At 39.0% G+C, this 27,257-nt stretch overlaps 2 protein-coding genes across 2 annotated transcripts in view; both read left to right on the forward strand.

Moving 5' to 3' along the window:
• The window catches only part of LOC113247438 (KRAB domain-containing protein 5-like), a 342,457-nt gene extending 342,277 nt beyond the window's left edge, over nucleotides 1–180 (forward strand). The window contains exon 6 of the mRNA XM_048224174.2: nucleotides 102–180. Within this exon, the coding sequence (XP_048080131.1) occupies nucleotides 102–142 (41 nt within the window). The 3' untranslated portion in view covers nucleotides 143–180. The remainder of the gene's footprint in view (nucleotides 1–101) is intronic.
• LOC123000547 (zinc finger protein 724-like) lies at nucleotides 96–27,257 on the forward strand. The gene is made up of 4 exons (XM_048224172.2): nucleotides 96–180; nucleotides 2,258–2,384; nucleotides 2,863–2,958; nucleotides 23,698–27,257. Exons 1-4 carry the CDS (start codon nucleotides 151–153, stop codon nucleotides 25,590–25,592), a joined length of 2,148 nt encoding a protein of 715 aa, XP_048080129.2. The 5' UTR covers nucleotides 96–150; the 3' UTR covers nucleotides 25,593–27,257.

Below are 27,257 nucleotides of genomic sequence, written 5' to 3' on the forward strand. Positions count from 1 at the left end.
ATTTGGGCCTTTTCTGCATTTCAAAGTCCTGCTGTCAGGCAAGCAGTTTAGAGGTGCAGAGGCTCTGTTGGTGGCTTTAAAGGCATTTTCTCCTGATGCAGCTGTGATTTCTCCACGAATCTCTTCTGAGAAAGAAATCTAGAGGACGACATGAAAGAAGAAGAAATGGCCAGTTCTCAGGTAAGCCTTGCGTCCCAAGTCAGATGGCGTGTCGTCTATTTCTCCTGAAATTCCATTCATTTAGAAATTGCAAATATTGATTCCTCTGGTTATGATGTTTCTGCTTTATCTTTTCCCCTAATTTTAAAACATTTTCAAAAATGATACCCAATATTAAGTCTTTAGAACACTCCCCCCGTATATTCCAGAGCTTTCTCTCTAACCTGTCTTTCAATAGTCTATCAACATTTGTCCCTTTGAATTAAAGTCCTGCAAATATCATAAATATTCCCTTGGTGACAGACCCACAGAGGAAGGCCTTGCGTCCAAGATACCTACTGCTGATGGCCTCCGGCCTTGGATATCAGTCAAGGAAAACATTTCTTATTAGGTTCCATCTAGATGCTTCTTGAGCTCTGTGTAGACCAGGAGTAAGAAATTGCATAAATAAACACAATGGATATGAGACCCAGAATAACTTAGCAAGTTTTAGAAAAGAAGGGGAGGCTTGCTCTTTGGAATGTGAGAAAGATACTCTATTTAAATATACTAGATATTACAGAACATGGAAACTATGTGTGATTGAAAATCCACCGTATTCTCATAATACAGTTTATTTTCTGATTTCGTTTGCGGGCACAAGAACACACCATTAATAGTAGGTCCTTCAGTGTGCCTAAGGCACTGGTGTCAGTTTGTTTCCTTATAGCTCCTGTTACCTCCTTTTAATTGGGTTGGTGCTGACAGATTTCTCCGCTCTGAAGTCTGTATTTTCCCCATTATCATTCTTAAGGATCTTAGATGGATTTACTGAGCGATATGCAGAAACCATCACATTTAAAGTAGAAACTTCTTTTTTCTGACTTGTTCTTGCTTCTAGTTTCTGTTGAGAACAGAGGTAAAAGAAATGGAGATAAACTGAAATTCAACTTGCAGACCCTTAATAAATACTTGAGATGGGCAGCGTAGGACATTCCATAAGGACTTCCCAACTGCCTTAATGTTAATGCTTCGCTAGAGGTAAAAAGCAAGCAGCTTGACAATAGCCAGGCCTCCGGGATCCTGTAAGTCCTCTTTAACATATGAAAATCCCTGCAGAAACTTCCTTTATTTCTATCCCCCAACTTAAAACTATATTATCAATGGCTTCCACAAGGACAGTGTGGGTCTTTCTGCCCAGGGGTCCTGGCCCTGTGCTTTAGTAAAAACAGCTTTTTGCACCAAAAATGTCTCAAGAGTACTTTCTTGACCCTTAGCTCGCTGGCCCCTGCCCATCAGTTTCCCCTGGACCATGAAGGCTCTCACCTTTGTGTAGCAGAGATACTGATTTCTAGGACTGGAGGTTCTAAGTCAGATCTGCATCTTGGAGGTTTTTATTTTAGGTCACAGAGTTACCCTTCTATTTACTTCCTTGTATTTTCAGAAAAAAACCAAAAATCTCTCTTAACGTGTTTGAGTGTCTTAAAATCCTGAAATATAGTAGGGTCACAGGTAGAAATTATACGATAGGCTTGTGACACAGAGGAAACTTGATTTGCAGCCAATAAGGAGATCACACAGAGTAACTTCCAGGGGGGACAGTTTCCTTTCACTTAGGGTTCAGATGGAAATTCAGCAAGAGGGGTTTCATCATCTTATGTAGAGCTGGGCATATGGTCGCACATGAAGACAACACTTCCATACATACTTTGTATGTTATGAAAGTGATGTTTATGCTCCTCCTTCCTTGGAGATTTTCATATTATAATGAGGTAAAAGTACCCTGGGTTACTGCTTGCTCCATCTACAGGGGTCTGAGTCAGGGGATAAGGTCCAACTGGGCGGGCCCAAGTGCTTCCTCAGGGCCGTTATAACTTTTTTTGGATAGTTTCTGTTTCCAACACAGGAGACTCTGCCCATGGGGTCTTTTGATTGAAGTACAAAGATAAAGTGGAAAGAAGAGGTTAAGTAAAATGTGGGACAAAGGTTGGTGGGTCCTAGCAGGTGAGCAGTAAAGGTCAGGTCGTGGGTCTAGCTGGTGACACTAACTCCCTCTTGATCTTAGGGACCACTGTGAACTCTGTCGATGGCCACTTGGTGACGGTGGTATTTATTGCAGGGACTGCTGACATTCAGGGACGTGGCCATAGAATTCTCCCAGGAGGAGTGGGGATGCCTGAGCCGCACGCAGCGGGAACTGTACAGGGACGTGATGCTGGAGAACTACGGACACCTCCTGTTCTTGGGTGAGGATGACTCCTTCCACATTTCCTAAACCCTACTCTGGGTTTTCTTCTTCCTGTGAAGACTGTTTCTTGGAAGATTCCCCATGAATGCCTGGAATTCAGATCTAGACAGAAAGGGAAACAAGTAGGGGTTTGTAGATGTAGAGAAGATCTTCATCATGTGTCCTTTTTAGCCTTAGCTTCCCCTTCCTGAAGGGAACAGCATCGCTTCTGTAGATGAATGGCAGTTCTAAACATTGAGCGGCATAGCGTGGGACTGCTCACATCTTAAACTGAAATTTTAATTCCTTCTTATTATATTGGTTGTACTTGAAAGTGGAGGTCGTGACGTGAAAATTTGAAACTTCTCGTGCATGTTTAATGGGGCTGTTGGTCAATAGTATTTGGGAAATCACTTTCTAGAATTCTACAATGTCCTCTAGTGGATTGAAAATTAAAATCTCCAGCACTACTCCTATTCATTTTTTCTAATTAACAGGTCTTACTGTGTGGAAGCCAGACCTGGTCATCTTTTTGGAGCAAGAGAAACAGCTCTGGGATGTGAAGAGAAAGGAGACCGTAGCCTTCCATCCAGGTAGGTGGGACTGAATGAAACAGTTGACAGAGGGGAGGTCCAAGTCTGAAGGAGGAAGACAGACCTTAAATTCTGCTTCGAGTAGCTGTGCTTGAATGGAAATTAGTTTTAGAAGCACAGTTGAATTTTTTTCCCTCTCACAGAGGGACATCTGCTAGCCAACATTATCAAGCTCTCTAGGGATTCTCCTTCAGCTCCAGTGATGGTCCATCACATGCACAGGGAGGGTAGGAGACTCTCCTTGGGGTGGGAGGGCCTCCATAATCTTGAGAGCTTCTCTATTGCTGTGAGTGCCCTGGGGAAATCTCCCTATTTCTGAGGAACTCTGTGCTAAGCCCTTTGTAAGTTCTGTTTTTCGTCATGTGAGAAGTGTGTCAGGGTAGTGGTTGGCATATTGCAGTTTGGTGTAGAAATCCCAGAACACTGGAGACAGACATTGAATGTTTTCTGGTTTAAGCTTTCCCATGTTATGGAGGCTTTAATCTTAACCGTACATAATGGAGACTCAGTAAGTTCATCAGGTAAAAAAAACACCTTCCTAAAATGGAAAGTCTACTCCTTTATTTCACTATAAAAGTTCATTTTTCTCTGTATCAACTAAAATTAGAGATTTCCACTATGCGTGGTGGTAAAAGAATTTCTCAGTGGTGAAACAATTTAATGTATCAATTTGAATTGTAGAATTTCTATGTAAATTAATGCCGTAGGGGAGCTAGAACATTTGCAATTCAGAACTTGCAGGCTATAATAAACTCTGAATTGTTATCTTATTTATTTATAATCACATCATTTTATCATTTTGTGTGATATGAAGTTCTTTGACTTAGTCAAGTGTGCTTTCACTTTACTAGTTATATGTCAGATTCGTCTCTGAATTTTTTACATGAAAATTTATGATATAAAGTGGACATTTGCTCAGAAGAAGTGCGGTGGATAATTGGTAAAATTCCCTTTTAAAAAAAAAAGTCTTGTTTATAAATTGAATTTTAAATTGACAGGAAAAATTAACCATTAGTCTTTTCTTCTACCTTCCTCAGATATATCTGAATTTTATCCCAAATATTTATTCTTTATGAAGTGATTGCTGGTACATTTTTACAATTTTCATGTTGTTTTTTATTTCAAAATGAAAGGTTTTCATGTGGGTGCTTGGTTCTAAAGAATGGATTATAGCCTTGCATTCTGTACAAGAGTAGAGGTATATTAATAACACAATACATTTTTAATGTCTTTTAAGTACTTAGTCGTAAAATTTTCCATTAAAGCTTTTCATGGTTGTATTAACGAATATTCTTTACAAGCTTACTGCCAGTGCCAATAATTCAAAATGCTTGTTTTTTCATCAGTACACAGTCACAGTTTGAAATTATAGTTATATAGAAGGTTTCCTTTTAAAATTTACCTATTTTTATGTTGACATCTTTTGGTGATGTTTTGCCTTATTCTGGCTCTTCCATTGCATAATAATGTGCTTCCTTTTGTATGGGACCTTCCACAACATTATTTAGATGTGGTACCATTTTTACCTCTGTATCTTATTATAGGATGACAATTGTCAGCTTTGTACATTTCAAGACAGTGTAAGTTTAACTTAAATATGAATCAGCTTTATGCCCTTTACTAATAAAATGATGTATTTATTTGTACAAATACCACCCATACATATCTGATTGTGAGTCATCTTGTTTATTTCTTTCCTTGGTTAGTGTTCAGTGAGTATTGTATCCTGTGTAGGTGAATCATCATAATAATTTAATTAATTTCATCACCCCTTCTGAATGTATATTCTCTATGCATGAGAGACACACTTTCTATGAATTGAAAGCAGTCTTTAAACAGTTCATACCTCTATCATGTTTACGTATTTAATTTTATCCTTAGATGTGGTGTTATACCCATGGTACGCTTTGATTCCATTCTCGTTAACTTTTGTGTCTTCTGTACGTATTTTCATTGTGGTTACCTTGGAAATTGCTTAAAATATGTTAAAGGCATAACAAACAATTTTAAACCGATAATGTCAGTGGCGTAGAAAACTCTTCTATTTATCTCCACTCCTGCACCCACGTTATGTTACTGGTATCACAAATTCTGTTTTTAATGTTGTGTACTTATTTACCCAGATTTATGATTTTTATGCTTTTATTTTTTAAAAAATTCTGTAGCAGGAATAAAAGTGACTTGTGTTACCTCATTAGAACACTATAGGGGCGCCTGGGTGGCACAGTCGTTAAGCGTCTGCCTTTGGCTCAGGGCGTGATCCTGGCGTTCTGGGATCGATCCCCACATTAAGCTCCTCCGCTATGAGCCTGCTTCTTCCTCTCCCACTCCGGCTGCTTGTGTTCCCTCTCTCGCTGGCTGTCTCTATCTCTGTCAAATAAATAAAAAATCTTAAAAAAAAAAACAAAACACTATAGATTACTATAATGGTGTAAATATTTATGTTTAGCAGAGAGTGTTATGTTGGCCTGTGGTTTCACTTACTGTTTAGAATCCTTTTATTTCACTTAGAAAGACTTCCTTTAATCCTTCTTGTAGGACAGGTCTGGTAAACTTAGAGGGGTTTTTACTTAGGAAAGTCTTCATGTCTCCATTCATGGAAATCAGGTTTGCCAGATAGAATATTCTTGGTGGTTATTTTTTAATCTTTCAGTACTTGAATATATTGCCCCATGCACTTTTTCCTGTAAGGTCTACTGCGAATCCCACTACTAATCTTACAGGAGCTCTCTTGTACAAGATGAGTTGCTTTTGTCATGCTGTTCCAAAATTCTATTTTCACTCATGATTTTTCGTAAGTTAATTATAATGTGCCACTGTATTCATGTCTTAACATGTATCCTACTTTAAATTTACTGAGTTTGTTGAATTTGTCCCTTTTTTCCACATACATGGGAAGTACAAGTCTTTAGTTTTTCATGTAAGCCCTTAGCCCCTTTCACTCTCCTCTCCTCTTGGAGTCCCCTTAATGTATATATTGGTCCATTCGTTGATGTTCCATGTCACTTAGACTCTGTCCTTTTCCACATTTTCTTTTGTCCTTTCAGTCGATAATTTAAAACAAGCCATCTTTAAGTCGTCTGATTCTTTTTCCACTTGGTTAAGTCTGTGACTGACCCCTTGTTGTGTTTTTAAATTCAGTGATTGTACTCTTCAGCTCCCAGTTTCTGATTGATTGTTGTTATATTTTCTGTCTCTTTGGATTTTTCTTTTGGTCACGCATCGTTTTCCTGACAACATTTAGTTACACTGTTCATTTTCTCTTCTTTCTCCATTAACATCTTTGTGATGGTTATTTGATTTCTGTGTCAGACTATTAATAGTTCTTTATTAATTTAGGGCCAGTAATTTTGTTCCTCTGATTGAAACACGTTTTTCTGTTTCTTTGTATGCCTTGTGATCTTTTGTTGAAATTAGGTAATTAAAATAAAAAAACACAACAAAACAGGCTCCTACCATGTATTCTGAACTTGGTTGGTTTCTGCAGGAGAGCAGATATATTAGTAATTTCAGGGGCCTGTCAGACATATTCTATATTCTGTCCATTTGTATTGTCTCAATTTTTGCAATTCCCCAGTTTAAAAAATTGTAGTTCACATTAGAGCCTTCCTCTGTCTTCAACTATGGAATCTCTCCATTGTTTGAACCTTTTCTCTGAGCAACCATTACAGGACATTCAGAGGGTGCTCTCATTCCTTCTGCCTTCCATGTCATGCATGACAAAACTATTCCAGCAGGTAGTAAGAGAGAAGCCAGACCAATGAAGCCTTGAACATACAGGTCACTCATTTGTTTCTCTCCTGAGGGGAGGTAAGAGTTTTCTCACAGTGTTGCCATGGAGTGTCAGGGAGGGTGAGCCATTTTTGTGGCCAAGTGTCACAAACTTCCCATGTGGTTCTTCTTCATTTGTATTTACTTGGGTGTGCTGTGTTCTAAATGGCTTCTGGAAGACTCTTAAAAAGGTAATTTGGTCCATTTTTGTCTCCATGATGGAACAAAACCCTGGTGCTTCCTTTTTCTCCATTGATAATGTACTGTAATGTGTATTAATTTTTCACATTAGAATTTTAATGTATATGTATATGAGTACCGTGAGTGGTATCACTTATTTTGTATCTTTTAGTTGTGTCTTTCCACAACACCGTGGGCCTATTGGGAAAGACAGGCAAGGATGATTTATTTTCTGGAGTGATATCCAAAGATGTGGAAGCATCTATTTTCCATAATTACCAAAGTATTTCTAAAGAAGACAAAACTTACCAATGTAATGAATCTGGGGAAAATGTCAATCAAGTGTCAAATCCTAGTAAACATCAGAAAACTCAGTTTCCAGAGAACCACTATCATAGTGGGAAAGTCTTTTCAAAAAGCTCAAATCTAATTGTACCTCATTATATCTTTAATCAAGTGAAAACTTAAAAAGGTGGTAAGTGTGGCAAGCCTCTTAACTAGTGTTCAAAACTCACGCAACAGCAGACATTTCATAATGGGAAGAAATCTCACAAATGTAAACAATTGGCAAAGTCTTTAGCACTCAAATATTATCAATATATGGTAATACATAGCAGGCAAAAATGCAGACAAATGTAAAAAAAATGCGGCAAAGTCTTTAAGCAGAACTACAAACTTTCTGAATATTAGAGCATACATACTGGATGAAACCCTAGAAATGTAAAGAATGTGGCAATATTTAATTAATAATCAGAAGTATTCAGCATGAAATTACATGTACTGGGGAGACACCTTACAAATGTCAAGAATGGTGATAAATTCTTTACCTGGAACTGAAACCTTACTCAACAACAGAGCAAGCATACTGGATAGAAATGTAATGATTGATCAAAAACCTCTGTTTTTAACATAGAGTTCAGAAAAAAAAAGAACCTTTATAAGGGATAAAAATATTAAAGATGCCAATAATTGGCAAAGTATGCAGTAGAAAGGCAAATCTAAAATCAGAGAAGGGGGGCGCCTGGGTGGCACAGCGGTTAAGCGTCTGCCTTCGGCTCAGGGCGTGATCCCGGCGTTATGGGATCGGGCCCCACATCAGGCTCTTCCGCTATGAGCCTGCTTCTTCCTCTCCCACTCCCCCTGCTTGTGTTCCCTCTCTCGCTGGCTGTCTCTCTCTGTCGAATAAATAAATAAAATCTTAAAAAAAAAATAAAATAAAATCAGAGAAGGGGTGCCTGGGTGGCTGTCTTTCTTAGGCATCTGACTCTTGACTTCAGCTCAGCTCATGATATCGGGGGCCTGGGATCGATCTCCAGGTCAGACTCCATGCTAAATGCTTGGTATTCTCTCTCTCCCGCTGTCCCTCCTCCTGTTCTCTCTTTCTCTCTCCAAAATAAATAAATAAATAAATCTTTAATAAAGAAAGAAAGAAAAGCAGAGCAATCACAGCAGAAAGAAGTCAGTGCCACTTTGCAGACATGATTCTAAATCAGAGTATTTATTATTGAGAAAAATCCAAATTTAAATAACCTAGATCAGTTACTTTGTAGCCTTGGACAGGGCAGGCACGAGCGGCACCAGCCTCCGCCAGAACTGAAAATGTGTTTGTAATTTTTGAGTCCCCAAACTTAAAACCATTCCTACTTTACCATGCAAATACACTATTGTTTTTTTTGTTTTGTTTTGTATTGTTTTTTAAGATTTTATTTATTTATTGGACAGAGAGGGAGCACCAGCAGGGGGAGTGGGAGAAGGAGAGGTAGGCTTCCTGCTGAGCAGGGAGCTGGATGCGGGGCTCGATCCCAGGACCCTAGGATCATGACCTGATCTGAAGGCAGGCTTAATGACTGAGCCACCCAGGCGCCCCCAAATACAGCATTGTTGACCTGAAACCTTACCTAGAACGTTAACAGTTAAACATCCCATTCTTTGTATATTGTCCATATTCTCTGCAGTATTTTTATAATAAAGTAAGGTGGAGAAAAAATATTAAGGAAATCATAACAGAGAAAACATGTTTACACTGATGCACTATATTTATAAAAAATACATATATCTGTGTATAAGTAGACCCACACTGTTCAAACCCATGTTATTCAATGGTCAAATGTTTTTGTTAATATTCCTGAAAGGACCAAGGGAGATGGATGTCTGAGAGGGATAATTAGTTTCACTGTGTCTCTTTTTTTCTTTTGACCGTATTTGAGATATTTTGCATGGCAAATATTATCGATTTTACTTTTAAATCATCTCATGCTAAGACTTCAGTACTCATGGGCATGCAAAATGATTTAATTGTTGCTGTCTCACAGACATGAGGGGCTACTGTATGATGAGAATTCATTTACACCTACTTTTCCAGGGGAGATTAAGGACTCTTTAATGTAAAATGAATGAGGAAAGTCCACATGGAGATGTTTGTGCTTGACATATAAGAGTAAAATAAGTCACGATGAATTAAGTATACAGGGCATTGTTATTTGCATATTAAATTAAAACCGAAACATTCTAAATTTTAAATATTTTTGCTAGTTGCTGTTTAAGAAGAATATGGTGATAGTTTATTTAGAGCTGGATGTATCTTCATCATAGGAATTGACGCAAGTCAAGAACATTAGTTTATTCGGTTGAACTAAAGAATTTTTCACAGATAAATGAGGAACGTATAGCTAACTCTTCCATAAAAGGGTGTAAAATTATTATAAATCCACATTGACTCAATAATTAGCCTCAGTTTGAAAAGCCTCGAAAGCACAACTCAGAGATCATTGTATCAGAGGAACAAGAATGGTTCCTTGAATGCCTGTGATGGGTATGTTGACCAACAATCATACAATAATTTTGCAATAGTTTGTTTTCAATGCGTTTGAACTCAGTATATTTTCACTTTAACACTAAATAGATTTAATGTGTTAACACTGATACATATCACGTGAAGTGCTACCCTGCACCACCTTACCTGCCCCATCATCATCAAGGTTGCAGGTAAACAGACAAAGTACACTTGATCCCTGAACAACTGGGTTTGGACTGTATGGGTCCCCTTAGAGTCAGATTTGTTTATAGTACAGTACTGTATATGCATCATCTCCTCCTTCTGATTTTCTTAACATTGTTTTTCTTGAGCTTCTTTTTGTAGGAATACCAAATACAACTCTTATATAAGTATATATTAATTGGCTGTTTTTCCTAAGGTTTCTTTTGAACAGTAAGTTACCAAATGTTGAGGAGTCAAAGTTATACACAGATTTTCAACTGCGTGGGGGGTGGGTACACTGAACCCCCGCATTATTCAAGAGGCACTTGTTAAAGCCATGGGATGGTATCACTAATAATGTTTTTCCCCAGTGGCCCTAAACCTCAAATTATATGAGATTAATTTTCCCCACATTTATGTATTTTATCTTTTCTTTCTTTTTGAACAGCTGCGACATTATGGTGTTTTTAATAAGGATAATATGGAAGTATTATTGAGAGTGTAGCTAAGCAATTTCTTGATACTGCTGACTTGGATTCCAGTTCACATGACCAGACTGCCTGCAGGGGATTTGAACTGACTCTAGCTCCACCCAACAGCAAATACGCTAGGTAACAGCCCCCACAGTCACACACAAGTGTAAGTTCCTGATCTGACTTCCCAGTAGCCCTTGTGAAAGAGTGTCCACTCCCAGTATACTTACCATGAGCACCCCTTAGAGAATACACTTGCAGAGTTTACCATACTCCACTCGTTTTGGTATGAATTGTGCATTCTGGACTTGGCCCAGGCACTCCAAAGCACACCAACCTGGACCCTAAGAACGACATCTGCCCTGGTTCCTGCCATTTTCTCTGCCTGCACTCAGTCTTGACCTCTTCACGTTGTCCCTCAAGGCATATTATGTACACCCTCCAGGATCTATGAGTAGTCAACTTTATTTCGATATCTTTGTTTTCTTTAATTGAACCATGGCTCACTGTCTAATGCCCGGGGGTTCTACTTAACTACTGCTGATTGAACAAAGTCACTACTAATATAATATAAGCCATATCTACAGAATTCTCAGAATTTTAAAATTTTTACCCTTTATTTTTCTTTGCTTATGTTGTTTTTGTGAGCATACAGAACACAGAGGTTTATGGTTTTGATGTGCACAGAGTGCAATATGCTGTATTATGTTAAAGATGTATTTTGGAGTAAAAGAACTAACTAGGAATAAGTGTGTGTGTGTGTGTGTGTGTGTGTGTGTGTGTGTGTGTATACCTATATTTTCAGAAGGAAAGGGAATATTGGATCCAAAGAGATAAATACCAAATTTAAAAATTGATGATTTCCTAACAAAAACAGATTCATAATGGCAATAATTTTCTCTATGTTGCATTGTATTTATTTTGCCTTAATGTCATGTATGTTGTTTTGGGAATCTCCCCATGCAAATCCTACCTTGTCTACCTGGCTATGACTCACATAGGATGTACTTTGTTTTCCTTCTTCTAACGTTCAGGAACTTTTCCTTATATGACTTGCTCAGGAATTTTATGATTAGATTACAAGAAATGACATGGCGTTCAACGTTAATTTGAATGTGGGCATAATCCTTCAGTGATCACATTAAATTCCAGGTGGTTTAAGTGACACATTTCACTCCTTCCCTCTCAACTGGAGAAGAACATTAAGTAAGATTTCTGTAGTTATTGTTCTTTTCCCTTCTTGGAAATGACACTATCCATGTTACTCACATTACTGCAACAACTTGATAGGTGAAAACTTCAAGACTTAATGAGTCATGGGTTGTTTTAACATTTATTTGAAGGGCATAAACATGGGATAGTAGTGAGTGCTGAGTAGATGTTCTAGTTTAGGAAGAAAACATTCTATTAGGAGTCATGGTGTGGTCCAAGGTAAGAGATGAAAAATATATAGGATATAGTGGTGAAATGAAATCCTTAAGTGGGGAGAGGACACTTGTCCAAGGCTGCACTAATGACTCCAAATCTAGAAATGTAAATTTTACTTGTTTTCTTTCCAAATCATCTTCAATTCTGTCTCCTCATCTCCATTCCGATGACATAGGAATCACAGCTGTCCTTCTTTCCTGTGTTGTGGACACCCCACTTTTCACTGCTCTCCCCGTCCCACGTAAGCCATGCATGCCCTTGTAGGTTCTTATGAGTAGCTTGGAATTTTTTTAATTCAATGAGAAATGGTTGGTAACTGGATCACTTGAAGCCATATCTGAGCTTGAAATACAATGTTGTCACCACTTCACTGTAAGAACAGGAAAACACCATCAGTGTGCCCCAGGATTACCTCAGGCACTTGGTACTAAGGAGAGTTGTGAGGACAGATCAAATATGATGGTGGTATACTTCTATAGGAAGGTACGTTCTGCTAATAGAATATGGAGAACTGAGATGTGAGGACAGATGTGTCGAGCTCCCTTTGGTCACTGCAAGGTCTTGGGAAGCTACTTGTGTTGAGCAAATGTGACAGAGATGGGAATTTGGGGTATGTGCTCATTTTCCAGGATTGCAGGGAAGTCAGATCTGTTTCTCATTATTTAATCCATTCCCTGGTTGTACTGAGGACCAGTTGCTGTTGGATGACAGAGATAACTGTACTTTCCCAGGCCCAGATGCATGGTGGTGGGTGGAGGGGGGATATTGGATGGTTTAAACATTGTGGGCATAGCTTGAAGATTTCACATGTCACATGACAGAGTAGATGTTCAGGATGAAGAAAGCTGCTGGATAGTAATATGCAGAACCAGCAAGACATGTGTGGGGGATCCACAAAGCACTGGTATCCCAGTGCTGTAACCCCAACATAAGTCTGATCCATAATACATGGGTGACCGTCCAAGGATGCTGACCCACGGCTGGCAGGGATCTCCCTCACTTCCACTCAGCCCCATGATGAGTCTAGTCCTGTGCTCTGGACCGTGTGCAGGACACTGATTCATTGGGAAGCAGGTCACCAGTCCCCGTCAGTGAGCATCTATGCTTCTAACAGTCTGCCCAGTTTTTAGGCTGGATGTCCCTATGTTGTTTCTTTTTGTTTGTTTTCATAGGCCATGCTATGCGTATACCTGTCCTGACCTGAGTAGAGAGAGGATTTTTATCAGTTGTAGAAACTGATGAAATTTAGTTGGGTAGCATGTCACACTCCCATTTAATGTTGGATCAATTGAAGGGTAATAATTCATTTTGCAGTGCCTGTTACTTTGTGGTCAGCTCTACCGTGAGAAGACCGACGTGTATGTATGGAAAAGAAGATGTGTATTTTGTGTTACGTACGTATTTTGTGTTACGTACACAGTGAGTAGGTGGATACTCAGGTCGGATAGAACGGCTCAGACACCCTAGAGTGTACTCTCATTTTTCCCTTTCTTTTCTCTGGTGTTTTCCACCCCAGCCATTGTGATTATACTTGTTCTCTCATGGCCCTAAGATGCCTGCCCCACCGCCAGGCATCAAACCATGGTTAAGTCAGCAAAGGAGGCGGTGTAAATCTGATAGGACTTAAGAAATTTGATCTGAAGCCTTTCTGTTTTTATTCAGGGAAGGTCATCCTCCCCAGGGCACTATTCTCTCCCTGTCATTGACCAGCACTCTGTCACAGTTGCCCGTCTAAGTACAAAGCTATAACTGTGGCACAGGTGGACATTTAAGATGTTTGCGAATGGCTCTTGTTCTCTGAGCTTTTTCCCAGCATCTGACAGAAAGGCAGTCACACTTTGCCTTGAAACCAGGTGTTACAAAAATTCCCCGAAATTTAGAGTATCCTTAACCTGAATGCACGGTTCTCTTATTCTGCGTGTAAATGCAGTGCTGATGAAGAGCTGCTTAAGCCTGCCATTATTTATGGTCTTATGGTAAAATCGTCGAATACAGCATTATAGTGAGAATGCTATATTCAGTCCCATTTTAGTATATAACATGTATTAATGTCCGTATGCATTTCATGACTTACTTGATCAAATATTTACATAAGTTCTAATTCACTTTAATTTGGATCATTTTTGTTCAGGAATGTGAACAAAAGTGTATTTGGGGACAGGGTGCCTGGGTAGCACAGTCGTTAAGTGTCTGCCTTCGGCTCAGGGCGTGATCCCGGCGTTCTGGAATCAAGCCCCACATCAGGCTCCTCTGCTGGGAGCCTGGTTCTCCCTCTCCCACTCCCCCTGCTTGTGTTGCCTCTCTCGCTGGCTGTCTCTCTGTCAAATAAATAAATAAAATCTTAATAAAAAAAAAATGTGTATTTGGGGTGATCCCAGGAAGCTCAAGGAGGGTATTGAGAGAAGGGAGAGATGGAAGAGGAGGAAGCCAAGACAGACTCTGTTAGAGTCAGATTCATTTACGAATAAAGAAAATGTGTGTTGTGTGTTCATGTGTCACAACAGTAACATGACCACAAGCATGGGTATTTCTAAGAGTGACTCATCTGTGGGTAACTCAGGATTGACTTGTGACTTAGTTCCTGCAGAGGCCGTCAAATTTAGCCTGTGTCAGAATCACCAGGAGCGCTTGTAAATCTTGGATTGCTGTGCCTATCCCCACATTACCATGTCAGTGGTTCTAGGGTGTAACCACCCAAATTTCCTTTCCTATATGTTCTCAGGTGCCTGTGTAGGGAACAGATGTTGAGAACCCATGTGTGGGGACACATTTAGAGGTGTGTTCTTCAGGAAGGGTATTAGCCTGTGCAAAATGTAGTCAGATACACAAGTGTGTAGTCCTGGTTCTCCAGGTGAAAGTGGACTCGTGTGTGCTGGGCCTTTCCTGTGTTTTTATATGTGATGCCTGATCTCTGTGTCTTGTTCTTAGTAGTCAACCAAAGAGCCATGCAGGCCACGTATGTGTGTTTTGGGGTGGAATTTTCACTTTGAAATCTCACAGAGGATGTTCTGTGTACAGATTTCTGGGTGAATCATTGAGTGTCAAAGAGGAAAGAGAATCCAATCATACGTCACTTGTTGTTTCCTGACTTGTTAATTTTAGCCATTCCGACTGGTGTGAGGTGGTATCTCACTGAGGTTTTGATTTACATTTCCCTGATGGTGAGTGATGTTGAGTATTTTTTCATGTCTCTGGGGGCCATTTGTAGGTTTTCTTTGAAGAAATGTTTATTTATGTCTTCCGCCCATTTCTTGACTGGAATATTTGTTTTTTGGGCTTTGAGTTTGAGAAGTTCTTCATCAATTTTGGATAGTAGCCCTTTATCTGATACGTCATTTGCAAATATCTTCTATTATGTTGGTTGTCTTGATTTTGTTGACTGTTCCCTTTGCTGTGCAAAAGCTTTTTATATGATGAAGACCCAATAGTTGATTTTTGCCTGTTTCCCTTGCCTTTGGAGACATGTCTATCAAGAAGTTGCTGTGGCCGAGGTCATAAAGGTTGCTGCCTGTGTTCTCCTCTAGGATTTTGATGGATTCCTGTCTCACATTTAGGTCTTTCATCCATTTTGATTCTACTTTTATGTACGGTGTAAGGAAATGGTCCAATTTCATTCTTCTGTATGTGGCTGTCCAATTTTCCCAGCACCATTTGTTGAAGAGACTGCCTTTTTTCTATTGGATATTCTTTCCTGCTTTGTCGATGATTAGTTGACCATACAGTTGAGGTTGCATTTCTGGTTTCTCTATCCTGTTCCATTGTTCTATGTGTCTGTTTTTGTGCCAATACCCTACTGTCTTGATAATTATAGCTTTGTAATATAGCTTGAAGTCCGGAACTGTGATGCCTCCAGTTTTGCTTTTCTTTTTCAACACTCCTTTGGCTATTTGGGGTCTTTTTAGGATTATTTGCTCCAGCCCTGTGAAAAAAGTCGATGGTATTTTGATAGGGATTGCATTGAATATGTAGATTGCTCTAGGTAGCATAGTTTTGTTTTTGTTTTTGTTTTTTTTTAAGATTTTATTTCTCTGACAGAGAGATATACAGCGAGAGAGGGAACACAAGCGGGGGGAGTGGGAGAGGGAGAAGCAGTCTTCCCGCTGAGCAGGGAGCCCAATGCAGGGCTTGATCCCAGGACCCTGCAATCATGACCTGAGCTGAAGGCAGACGCCTAACGACTGAGCCACCCAGGCGCCCCTAGGTAGCATAGATATTTTAACAAAATTTGTTCTTCTAATCCATGAGCATGGAATGTTTTTTCATTTCTTTGTGTCTTCCTCAATTTCTTTCATAAGTATTCTATAGTTTGCTGAGTACAGATCCTTTGCCTCTTTGGTTGGTTTTATTCCTCAGTATCTTATTGTTGTGGGTGCAGTTGTAAATGGGATCAACTGCTTAATTTGTCTTTCTTCTGTCTCCTTGTTAGTGTATAGGAATGCAACTGATTTCTGTACATTGATTTTATATCCTGCCACTTTGCTGAATCCCTGTATGAGTTCCAGCAATTTTGCCATGGTGTCTTTTGGGTTTTCCGCATAGAGTATCATGTCGTCTGCAAAGAGTGAGAGTTTGAATTCTTTTTTGCCAATTCAGATGCCTTTTATTTCTTTTTGTTGTCTGATTGCTGAGGCTAGGACTTCTAGTACTATGTTGAACATCAGTGGTGAGAGTGGCCATCCCTGCTGTGTTCCTGACCTTAGAAGAAAAGGTCTAAGTTTTTCCCCGCTGAGAATGGTATTGGCTGTGGGCTTTTCATACATGGCTTTTATGACATTGAGGTATGTTCCCTCTATCCCTACACTATGAAGAAGGGAGGCTGTACTACGTGAAGTTTATCTGGTCCAGTGTGTCATTCAAAGCCCTTATTTCCTGGTTGATCCTCTGCTTAGATGATCTGTCTATTTCAGTGAGGAGGGTGTTAAAGTCCCCTACTATTATTGTATTATTGTTGATGTGTTTCTTTAATTTTGTTATTAATTGGCTTGTATAATTGGCTGCTCCCATGTTAGGGACATAAATATTTACAATTTTCAGATCTTCTTGTTGGATAGATCTTCCTGTTTAATTATGATATTGTGTCCTTCCCCATCTCTTATTACAATCTTTGCTTTAAATCTACTTTGTCTGATAATAAGGATTGCCACCCCATCTTTCTTTTGATGTCCATTACCATGATAAATGGTTTTCCAACCCCTCACTTTCAATCTGGAGGTGTCTTTGGGTCTAAAATGACAGCCTATTGATGGATCTTGCTTTTTTATCCAATCTGATACCCTGTGTCTTTTGATTGGGGCATTTAGCCCACTTACATTCAGAGTAACTAATGAAAGATACGAACTTACTGCCTTTGTATTACCTGGAAGGTGACTTTGTATATTGTCTCTCTTCCTTTCTGGTCTATGTTACTTTTGGGTTCTCTCTTTGCTTAGAGGATCTCTTTCAATATTTCTTGTAGGATGGTTTGGTGATCACAGATACTTTTAGTTTCTGTTTGTCTTGGAAGCTTTTTATCACTCCTTCTATTTTGAATGACATCCTAGTTGAATTAAGTATTCTTGGCTGCCTGTTTTTCTTATTTAGCACCCTGAATATATCATGCCAGTCCTTTCTGGCCTGCCAGTTCTCTGTGGATCTACCAATCTAATGTTTCTACCCTTTTAGGGTACAGACCTCTTATCCTGAGCTGCTCTCCAGATTTTCTCTTTGTTTCTGAGAATTGCCAGTTTCAGTATTATGTGTCGCGGTGTTGATCTATTTTTATTGATTTTGAGGGGTTTCTCTGAGCCTCCTGGACTTTGATGTCTCTTTCCTTCCCCAGATTAGGGAAGTTCTCTGCTATAATTTGCTCCAATATATCTTCTGTCCCTCTGGCTCTTTCCTCTTCTAGGATCCCAGTTATTCTCTATGGGTTACATTTTCTCTATGTGTTATGGATAGATGCTTTGAACGTTTTTATTCTAATTGTCTTTCCATTGATGTTGGAATATAAAAAAGCTTTGGAGTATAGTGATAGTTTCTTGCCCTTGGGTAGAGGACAGCTTTATTTATTGTACAGGAAAATGTATGTCTCCTTCCATGGCAAAAGTTCAGGCAGATATGCTAGATGTTCTTTTAAGATATTGGGGTTTCCTATGCTCAGGATCTCACAGATGTGGCACAGACCCACTGCATGTGTGGCATCTACCCATAGGAATTGTGGGTGGGAGGCTGGCAAGTGAAATTAGGTGATGAAGATGTTGATGATGTTTGCTTTGTCATGAGCAATGGCCTTTGGTCTTTACTCTAGGAGTCTTCTGTCTTCGGCCAGCAGCGGAAAATTGTTAGAGACCAACTTGTTACATTATAGAATGTGTGTAATCTTGGAATTTTTATAGTTCTTAAGTTTATTCATGGACTTTTTTCAAAACAAAATAGACATTCATGGGGGCGCCTGGGTGGCGCAGTCGTTAAGCGTCTGCCTTCGGCTCAGGGCGTGATCCCAGCATTCTGGGATCAAGTCCCACATCAGGCTCCTCCGCTGGGAGCCTGCTTGTTCCTCTCCCACTTCCCCTGCTTTTGTTCCCTCTCTCGCTGGCTGTCTCTCTCTGTCAAATAAATAAATAAAATCTTAAAAAAAAAAAAAAGACATTCATGGGTGTGTTTTGTCTTTTGTTTGTTCATTTGTTTTGTTGTTTAGTTGTACGTATTAGTGAAATCATATGGAATTTGTCTCTGTTTGTCTGACATATTTCACATAGCATAATACCTTCTAGGTCTGTCCACATTGTAACAAATAGCAAGAAACAACAGCAACAAAAAAGCAGAAACAGACCCATAAATGCAGTGAACAACCTGCTGGTTACCAGAGTGAACCCCAATGGTAGGATGGGCAAAATAGGTAAAGAGTAATGGGAGGTACAGAGGTTTAGTTATGGAATTAATAAGTCATGGGGATAAAAGATCTAGCATAGGGAAGATACTCAGTGCTATTATAATAGCATTGTATGGTGACAGTAGCTCACTTGTGAGAACATACTAGAAACTATAGAGTTGTGAAATCACTGTTGTACACCTCAATTGATGTAATATTGTATGTCATATATATATATATATATATAGTCAGTTATACTTCAATAGAAAACAAAATAGAGGGACGCCTGGGTGACTCAGTCGGTTAAGCACCTGCTTTCAGCTGAGGTCATGATCCCAGGGTCCTGGGATTGAGTCCCATATCAGGCTCCTTGCTCCATGGGGAAGCTGCTTCTCTCTTTGCCTGCCACTCCCCTGCTTTTGTGGTCACTCTCTTTCTGTCTCTGACAAATAAATAAAATCTTAAAAAAAAGAAGAAGAAAACAAAATAGACACAGAAATGCATACATGTGTAGGTTGACCTACTTTGTTAAGAAGTTGCATGTAAAGAAAGCTAACCTACTTTCCAAATGCAGCTAATCCTAGGTATTCATAGTAGGATATAGAGTTAGGATAGCAAATTTCTATGTAACACAATGGAGAAAATAAATTGTGGAGAGAGGAGAAGATACAGGAGAGAGGAAAATGTGCCCAGCAGGGTGGAGAAGTGAATGGGACATAGAAGAGCGTGGAGTCCTCAAAGGCTGAGCAGCCCAGGAGATACAAGGAATAACAGTAATTTCTATGAGAGTTTCTTCAGTTGTTTTCCGTGCAATGTGTTCTCTCTTATCTCTCACCGTTAAAGTGTATGTAATAATGGCCACATGTCTCATGAAGGCTTCTCTGTATAAGTGGATTCTTTTAGGGATACTGGAAAATGCAACTGATTTTTCTGCCCATGTTCATTTTAGGCAAAGTTAGTTTTTAGAAGGAAGTCAGAGATACAAACTGAAGAGATCCCGTACCCTGAAGAAGTGGGCATTAGTAAAAGTATGGGGACAACCTCATATTTTTAAAGGCTGTGGAATCTGTGAGGTCCAGGCCAAGAAATCCAGCACTGAACCAGGACCAGATTGTTCCTGCATTACTTGTCAAAGTTGTCAGAGTGGGAATTATTTCCACGAATATGTTTGGCATGGTGACAGGAAGAAGGAGAAATAAAAAGAGGCGCAGAGAGGAGTGGCTGGTCCTGTTCACCACGCAGGGGCGATGTTAGCTTGAATGCAAAGTGAAGGGAGGGAAGGACTCCAGGCCCACCTATTTGGTCCTCTTCCCTATGTTGAGGAACCCTTTGAAACTGTTCATCTTCTCTGATGCAGACCTGGAATTTTGTGTGGAGCGTACATTCTCAAGGTTTGGCTGCCCAGAACTAGTCGTGTGCTTCAGATTAAAGAAGTATTTTTTGTTTTTGTTTTTAACTATACTTAGTACTCTTCTTTGAACCGAAGCTGGATTCCATTCAGCCTGGAATCAGTCTCTTGGTTCCCATGTGAGGTGTACCTCCTTCTTTTTTTCCACCACCTAGAAAGAAATCAATTTTTATCATTCTTTGGTTAAACCTTAGAGATAAACGAGGTAAGGGAGCCGTCGACTCAGCCCTGGTCTTATATGACCTTTGCCTGTTCCTCTTCCACTTGACTAATCAATACATTTGTACAGAGAGGTTCCTTGCTATGGGCACTCAGGAAAGAATAGAACAGAACATCATCCTTGAGAGAAAAAAATAGAACATAGGACTTTCTATGAAAACTCCCAGTCCATTGTTGTTGCAGGGGAGAAATCCCACAGTGGAGAAGATTACTAAGTGAGACAGGGCTCCTGCAGGAAATAAGAGTTCCAGAATTCTTTTTTTTTTTTTTTTTTTTAAGATTTATTTATTTATTTGGGAAAGAGGGAGATAGCACGAGCAGTGGTGGGGCAGGATGGGGAGCAGAGGGAGAGTGATAGATAATCTAAACCAGACTCCACAGTGAGTGCAGAGTCCCACTCAGGGCTCAGTCTCATGACCCTGACATCACGACCTGAGCCAGAACCAAGAGCTGGACACTCAGGCAACTCTGCCACCCAGGCACCCTCGTTCCACAAGTCTTGTCCATCAGTTAACCTCCCATATCAGGGTCTCTGGACCAAGCCTGTGTGTTTGAGCTGATCAGAATGCAAAGAGGACCCTGTGAAAGCCTGTGATTACACACAAAACAAGCTTAAATACACTACTGCCAATTACAGTGTATAGGTCCTATATGTGGCTTGATATTTGAATAAAATGGATGTTTTCATGTTTACATTTAGATTATGATTTCCTTAGCTGTTGTTCTGGGCATTTATTTTACAGCACTTATTATGCTTCCTTTGAAGAACGTTAGGTACCTGACACCAATGTGACCCATTACAGGTTCCTGTGCTTCATTTCCTCTATCCTGTATGTCAGATTCCTCCACTCTAAGATTGATAATTTTTCTCACTGGTCATTACATACCTTGGGAGGATTTATTGAAAGATGTGCATTAATCATCTCATTTAATCTGGAAACTCCCTTCTCTGTTTCACTTTGTTTGTTGTCTCCTTTGGAAAATGAAGGCTCTCTCCTGTGTTTCCTGGAGATAGCGGTGTTTGAAGTGGAGATTATAAGTCAGTCAGCATAGGTCCTCCAAGTTTCCATTCTATTACACACTCATGTCACAGACCAGCTCTTCCTTAGCATTTCTCTGTTGCTCTGTAGAAGGAAAGCATGCATCACATAAGTTCCACTGCCTTAAAATTGTAAAATACAACTTGGCACAAAGGTAAATGAGCAAAAACTTTGAATACTATAAGAGACTCACAAAAAATAGGTATTTCATTTATATCATTGTGTGTTTGTCTCTGTGGTGTGTTTCTGAGACACAAAACCCTTCATCCACAAATAGATTTATAAGTTTTATGCCCCTGAAGACATTTCTTAGATTCAAGGACAATAAAAATTGGGGTCTTTCATTTTTATTCTTTTTAATTAAATTTGTAATTTTTTCTCTGTTACCTTTTATCCTCACCTCTTTTAGTTGATATGTTTTGTGATTTGATCATGTTTGCATTCCCATTGTCACTTTGAATCCTGCTCTTCGTAGCTTTTATATTTGCCTCTGTATCAGTGCTCTGTGTGTTCCTCCTAGACCTATTCAATGTCACACAGTCTGGGGTAAAACTCACCCTCCACTATCACTGAAGTTTTGGCAAGATTTTTATTGAAAGATGAGGAACAGAGGCGCCTGGGTAGCGCAGTTGGGGCGCCTGGGTAGCGCAGTCCTTAAGCGTCTGCCTTTGGCTCAGGGCGTGATCCCGGCGTTCCGGGATCGAGTCCCACATCAGGCTCCTCCGCTGGGAGCCTGCTTCTTCCTCTCCCACTCCCCGGCTGTGTTCCCTCTCTCTCTGGCTGCCTCTCTGTCAAATAAATTTAAAAAAAAAAGAAAAAGAAAAAAGAAAGATGAAGAACAATTCTGTTTTCATAGGTTACTGTGGATTCATGCATGAATGTATGAAAAACTCTTAGAATGGTATGTAGTGGGTAGTAAATGTTCAAGAAGAATTATTGTTTCTGTTCGTGGTGTTAGAAGTTGTAATTTCCACAATATTTTTTTTTTAATTTCAAAGTCGTCCATGATTTCCTCTATTTTTTTTTATTTTTGGAATTTAATAGTGTGGCTCTTGAACTAAGATGTTGGCATGACTTGCAAGCTCATGAGAAATGTGGAAACTCAGACCCCACTTAGAAATTCTGATCAGAACATGAATTTTAATAAGATCTTCAGTTCATTGTCATACACATTAACACTAGAGAAGTAGACCTCTAGCTCACCTCTGCTTTTCCATCATTCTATCCCTGTCTTTATGTTTGTAGTACATTATTTTGGTAACAATGGCTTTATGGTATTCTTTAAATCAGTAAGTGTGATACCACAAACATACTCTTTTCAAGATTGTTCTGGGTGTTATCCTGTGACATCCATATGAATGTTAGGATGGTTTTGATCTTTCTGCCAAAAATGGCGTTGTGATTCTGATAAGAGATTGCATTAGTTCAAAGGTTATGTTATTGTTTATTCTGATTTCTATTTTATTTATTTCCATTTTTTCTAATTCCTTCCTCTACTAAATTTCAGCTCTGTGTCTTCTTTTTCTAGTTCCTTGTAGTATAATGTTAATTTTACTTTATTTCAAAATTTTCCTTTTTTTTATAGATTTTATTTATTTGAGAGAGAGTGAGAGAGAGAATGAGCAGGGAGAGTGTCAGAGGGAAAGGGAAAAGCAGACTCCCCACTGAGCAGGAGCCAGATGTGGGGCTCCATCCCAGGATGCTGGGATCATGACCTGAGCCAAAGGCAGAGGCCCAACCGACTGAGCCACCCAGGCAACCCTGAATTTTTTCTTAACTCAAGGATTAGATCGTTAAAAAATGGAAAAGTGAAACTCTAGGAGGGAAAATTTGCAGAAATAGACAATAAAAGTGATATCCAATAAATAAAATAGCATAGAAATTAGATTATGGATTCTTCAGTGTTTTCTATACATCATGTCATCTGTGAACAGAAATAGTTTCTCTTTTCCTTTTTCAGTTGGATTACTTTTGTATATTTTTTCTTGTCTAATTGTTCTGACTATAAAATCCACTACTATGTTGAATCGAAGGGGTGAAGTCACTTCAGTACCTTATTTCTGATCATACAGAAGGCTTCAGTCTTTTACTATTTGAGTATATTAGATTTCAGTTTTTTTTTTTTTAAGATTTTATTTATTTATTTGACAGAGAGACAGCCAGCGAGAGAGGGAACACAAGCAGGGGGAGTGGGAGAGGAAGAAGCAGGCTCATAGCAGAGGAGCCTGATGTGGGGCTCGATCCCAGAACGCCGGGATCACGCCCTGAGCTGAAGGCAGACGCTTAACGACTGAGCCACCCAGGCGCCCCATCCATATTAGAAGTTTTTATTATTTTCATCTGAGAGTATTAAGTGGAATGATTTTACTTATCTCTTATTCGTTCTCTTTCAGCTATATCTTCAAATGGCACCCAGAGTTTCCTGCCAACATTGTGCATAGAAGCTTCTTTCCAAAATGTGGCAGTGCGTAGATATAAACATACTGCCCTTGAGAATTTACACTTCATGGTGGACTGTAACGATGATGGGGAGAGTGAAGAGCATCAAATATATCATGGAGGACATATCCAAACTGAGACAACTGCGCATAATATGAATCTCACTGCCCAAAATGGTGAAGGATATAAAACATTTTGGAAAACATCCCTTCTTAAGTCTGCTACTTCTGCAAAGCAGTGTGTTTCTATATACAAGGGCTCAAATCAAATGATTAAACATACTTATTTGCAGAACGAAAAGTTGGAAAATCTGGAAAGTTGCCTAGTCCGTGCTGAAAATAATTATTTGAACCATTTTGAAAGTAGGATTGGATTGACCTTTGAGTCAAATATTTCTGAAAATCAGAAATTTAAAAATGAAGAACAAAGTGCTGAGTGGGATTCATTTGAGAGGTCCTTCACGGAGGAGTTAACACTACAAAATTACCAGGGTGTTTTCAGTGAAAACAGAATTGCTCAATGCAGTGAATCTGAGGAAAAATTTAACCAGGGTTCAAATGTTAATACATGTCTGAGGACTCATTTTCCAGAGAACCATTATGAATATGATAAATGTGTGGAAGTCTTTTATCAAAGCTCTAACCTGATTATACATAATAGTCTCCCTATGGAAGAGAATCATTATGAGTATAATGAATGTGAGAAAGCTCTTAACCAGTCCTCCAATGTTGGTGATTATCAGAGTATTCATGTGGGAAAAGACTCCTACAGATGTTATAAACCTGGGAATATGTTCAGTCAGTCATCAAGACTAAATATACATAACACAATGGGTACTGAACAAAAAAGTTACATTTGTAAGGAATGTGGCAAAGCCTTTGACTGGCACTCAACACTGTGTCAACATCAGCCAATGTATATTGGAGGAAAAGCTTACAAATATGAAGAATGTGGCAAGGTTTTTATCCGCCACTCACACTTTACTCAACATGACAGAATTCGTACTGGAGAGAAAATCTACCAGTGTAAAGAATGTGGCAAGTGCTTTAACCATCACTCAAATCTTAGTCGACATTACAGAATTCATACTGGAGAGAAACCTTACCAATGTAAAGAATGTGGCATGGCCTTTAACCAGCACTCAGTGCTTACTCGACATCACAGAATTCATACCGGTGAGAAACCTTACCAATGTAAAGAATGTGGCAAGGCCTTCAACCAGCACTCAAACCTCACTCAACATCACAGAATTCATACTAGAGAGAAACCTTATCAATGTAAAGAATGTGGCCAGGTCTTTAACCATCACTCAAGCCTTACTCAACATCACAGAATTCATAGTGGAGAGAAACCTTATCAATGTAAAGAATGTGGCCAGTCCTTTAACCAGCACTCAAACCTTACCCGACATCACAGAATTCATACTGGAGAGAAACCTTACCAATGTAAAGAATGTGGCAAGGCCTTTAACCAGCACTCAAAGCTTACTGAACATCACAGAATTCATACTGGAGAGAAACCGTTCATATGTACAGAATGTGGTCAAGCCTTTAACCGTCACTCACATCTTACTCGACATCACAGAATTCATACTGGAGAGAAACCTTACCAATGTAAAGAATGCGGCAAAGCATTTAACCAGCACTCAAAGCTTACTGAACATCATAGAATTCATACTGGAGAGAAACCTTACATATGCAAAGAATGTGGCAAGGCCTTTAACCGACACTCACATCTGACTCGACATCACAGAATTCATTTTGGACAGAAACCTTACATATGTAAGGAATGTGGCCATGCCTTTATCCAGCACTCACACCTGAGTCAACATCACAGAATTCATACTTGAGGGAAACCTTACCAAAGGAAAGAATGTGGGAAGGCCTTTAACCACTGTTCAACCTTTACTCATTATCACAGAATTCATAGTGGAGCAAACAATTTTAAAGAATGTGAGAAAACTTTTAAGGACTACTCACCCCGTACCTCCACATCAGAGATTTCGTAGTGGAGAGTAACCATAAAATTGTAAAGAATGTGGAAAGCGATGCAAATTCTTGATCTGAGAAAGTATATTGGAGCAGATTTTGAAATATGAAGAATTTTGCAAGCCCTTTACTCAGAGATCACATTTCATTCAACATCACAGAATTCATACTGGGGAAGAACTCATAAATGTAAAGAACATGGGCAAGCTTTTAGAACTGCTCAACCCTTTTCAGCATCTCAGAGTTTATACCGAGGAGAAAGACTACTAAGGTAAAGAGTGTTGCAAGCCTCTAGCTGGAACTCACGACTTACTCAACATCATAGCTGTCATACAGCATAGACAAATATAAAATGTAGAGAAAGTTGCAGTGCCTTTAACTGGAATTCAATCTATACTCAGTATCCCAAAATGCACACTAGATTCCACACCCTACAAACTTAATGAGTGAGGAAAGACTTCCGTTTAAATATTCACTGTAGCAAACACCAGAGCGTGCATAAAGGTAAGTTACTTGAAAGATGTAAATATTTAGAAATGTATGTGAGTAAACATCAAATGTCAATAAATATCACAGCAATCAAATAGCAGTACATGAGTCAATCTATTTAGACATTACATCAAAATACTCATTGTAAGAACTAATACAAAGTTAAACACTTAGAAAATGTATATGCTGTTATGGTTCAAAAGAACAAGTGGATGGATTTTTGCATAGGTATAATTAATTTCAATATGTCCTTGTTTTTGTTTTTGATTTTGTTGTTGTTTTGGGTTTGTTTGGGGTTTTTTTTTGTTGTTGTTGTGGTTCATTGACCCTATCTGGGATTTGTGACTGGCAAATATTAATGTATTTGTACTCTCAAATCACTTCAGAAAATTCTTTTCTTCCTAGTGGGTTTGTGAAAGTATGTGGCTGATTGTTGTTGCATCAAAGATATGAGATGCCCTTCTTCATTAGGTGGGACTCCTGCATATCTAATTGTCCATAGAAGAGGAAGGACAATATAATATATGAAGAAAATCTAAACGGAGATGCTATTTGTGGTTATAACATTTATGTCAGTTATGATCAAAGAAGTATTCAGAACATCATTATTCTCCATCTATTAAAACTAAAGAACTTCCAGGATATTATAAATAAAATATTTTACCATCTGGTCTTTGCGAAAGGAGAGGTGCCAGTCCAGTAAAGTACTGATGTATCTTCATATTAGCTATAGTTAGAGGTAGAGAATGTCAGGTGATGTGCTTGAAATGAAGAAATCCTCAAAGATACAAAAAGAGGATAACTCTTTCCTAAAATGGCATAGGATTATACAAACACAATTTTTAAGAAGTCTCTCATGCCTGAAAACAATGGAAATCACTATTCCCACACCTTGATATCAGCACACCAATGCTTTTTGATGCTTGTATTCTGTATTTCCAAAAAGGATTATAGAGTGGATTTGAAATGTATAACTTAGTCTGTGTGTGAACGTAATATATTTTAATTAATAAAACATAATGATTTTTAACGTGTTA

The sequence above is a fragment of the Ursus arctos genome, unplaced genomic scaffold (assembly GCF_023065955.2).
Source record: "Ursus arctos isolate Adak ecotype North America unplaced genomic scaffold, UrsArc2.0 scaffold_19, whole genome shotgun sequence".
Taxonomy (NCBI): Eukaryota; Metazoa; Chordata; class Mammalia; order Carnivora; family Ursidae; genus Ursus; species Ursus arctos.

Coding starts and splice junctions, on each gene's coding strand:
- LOC123000547 (XM_048224172.2), top strand. CDS start 151: ATGAAAGAAGAAGAAATGGCCAGTTCTCAG. Junction 181..2,257: donor AAGAAATGGCCAGTTCTCAG/GTAAGCCTTGCG, acceptor TATTTATTGCAG/GGACTGCTGACATTCAGGGA. Junction 2,959..23,697: donor GACCGTAGCCTTCCATCCAG/GTAGGTGGGACT, acceptor GTTCTCTTTCAG/CTATATCTTCAAATGGCACC.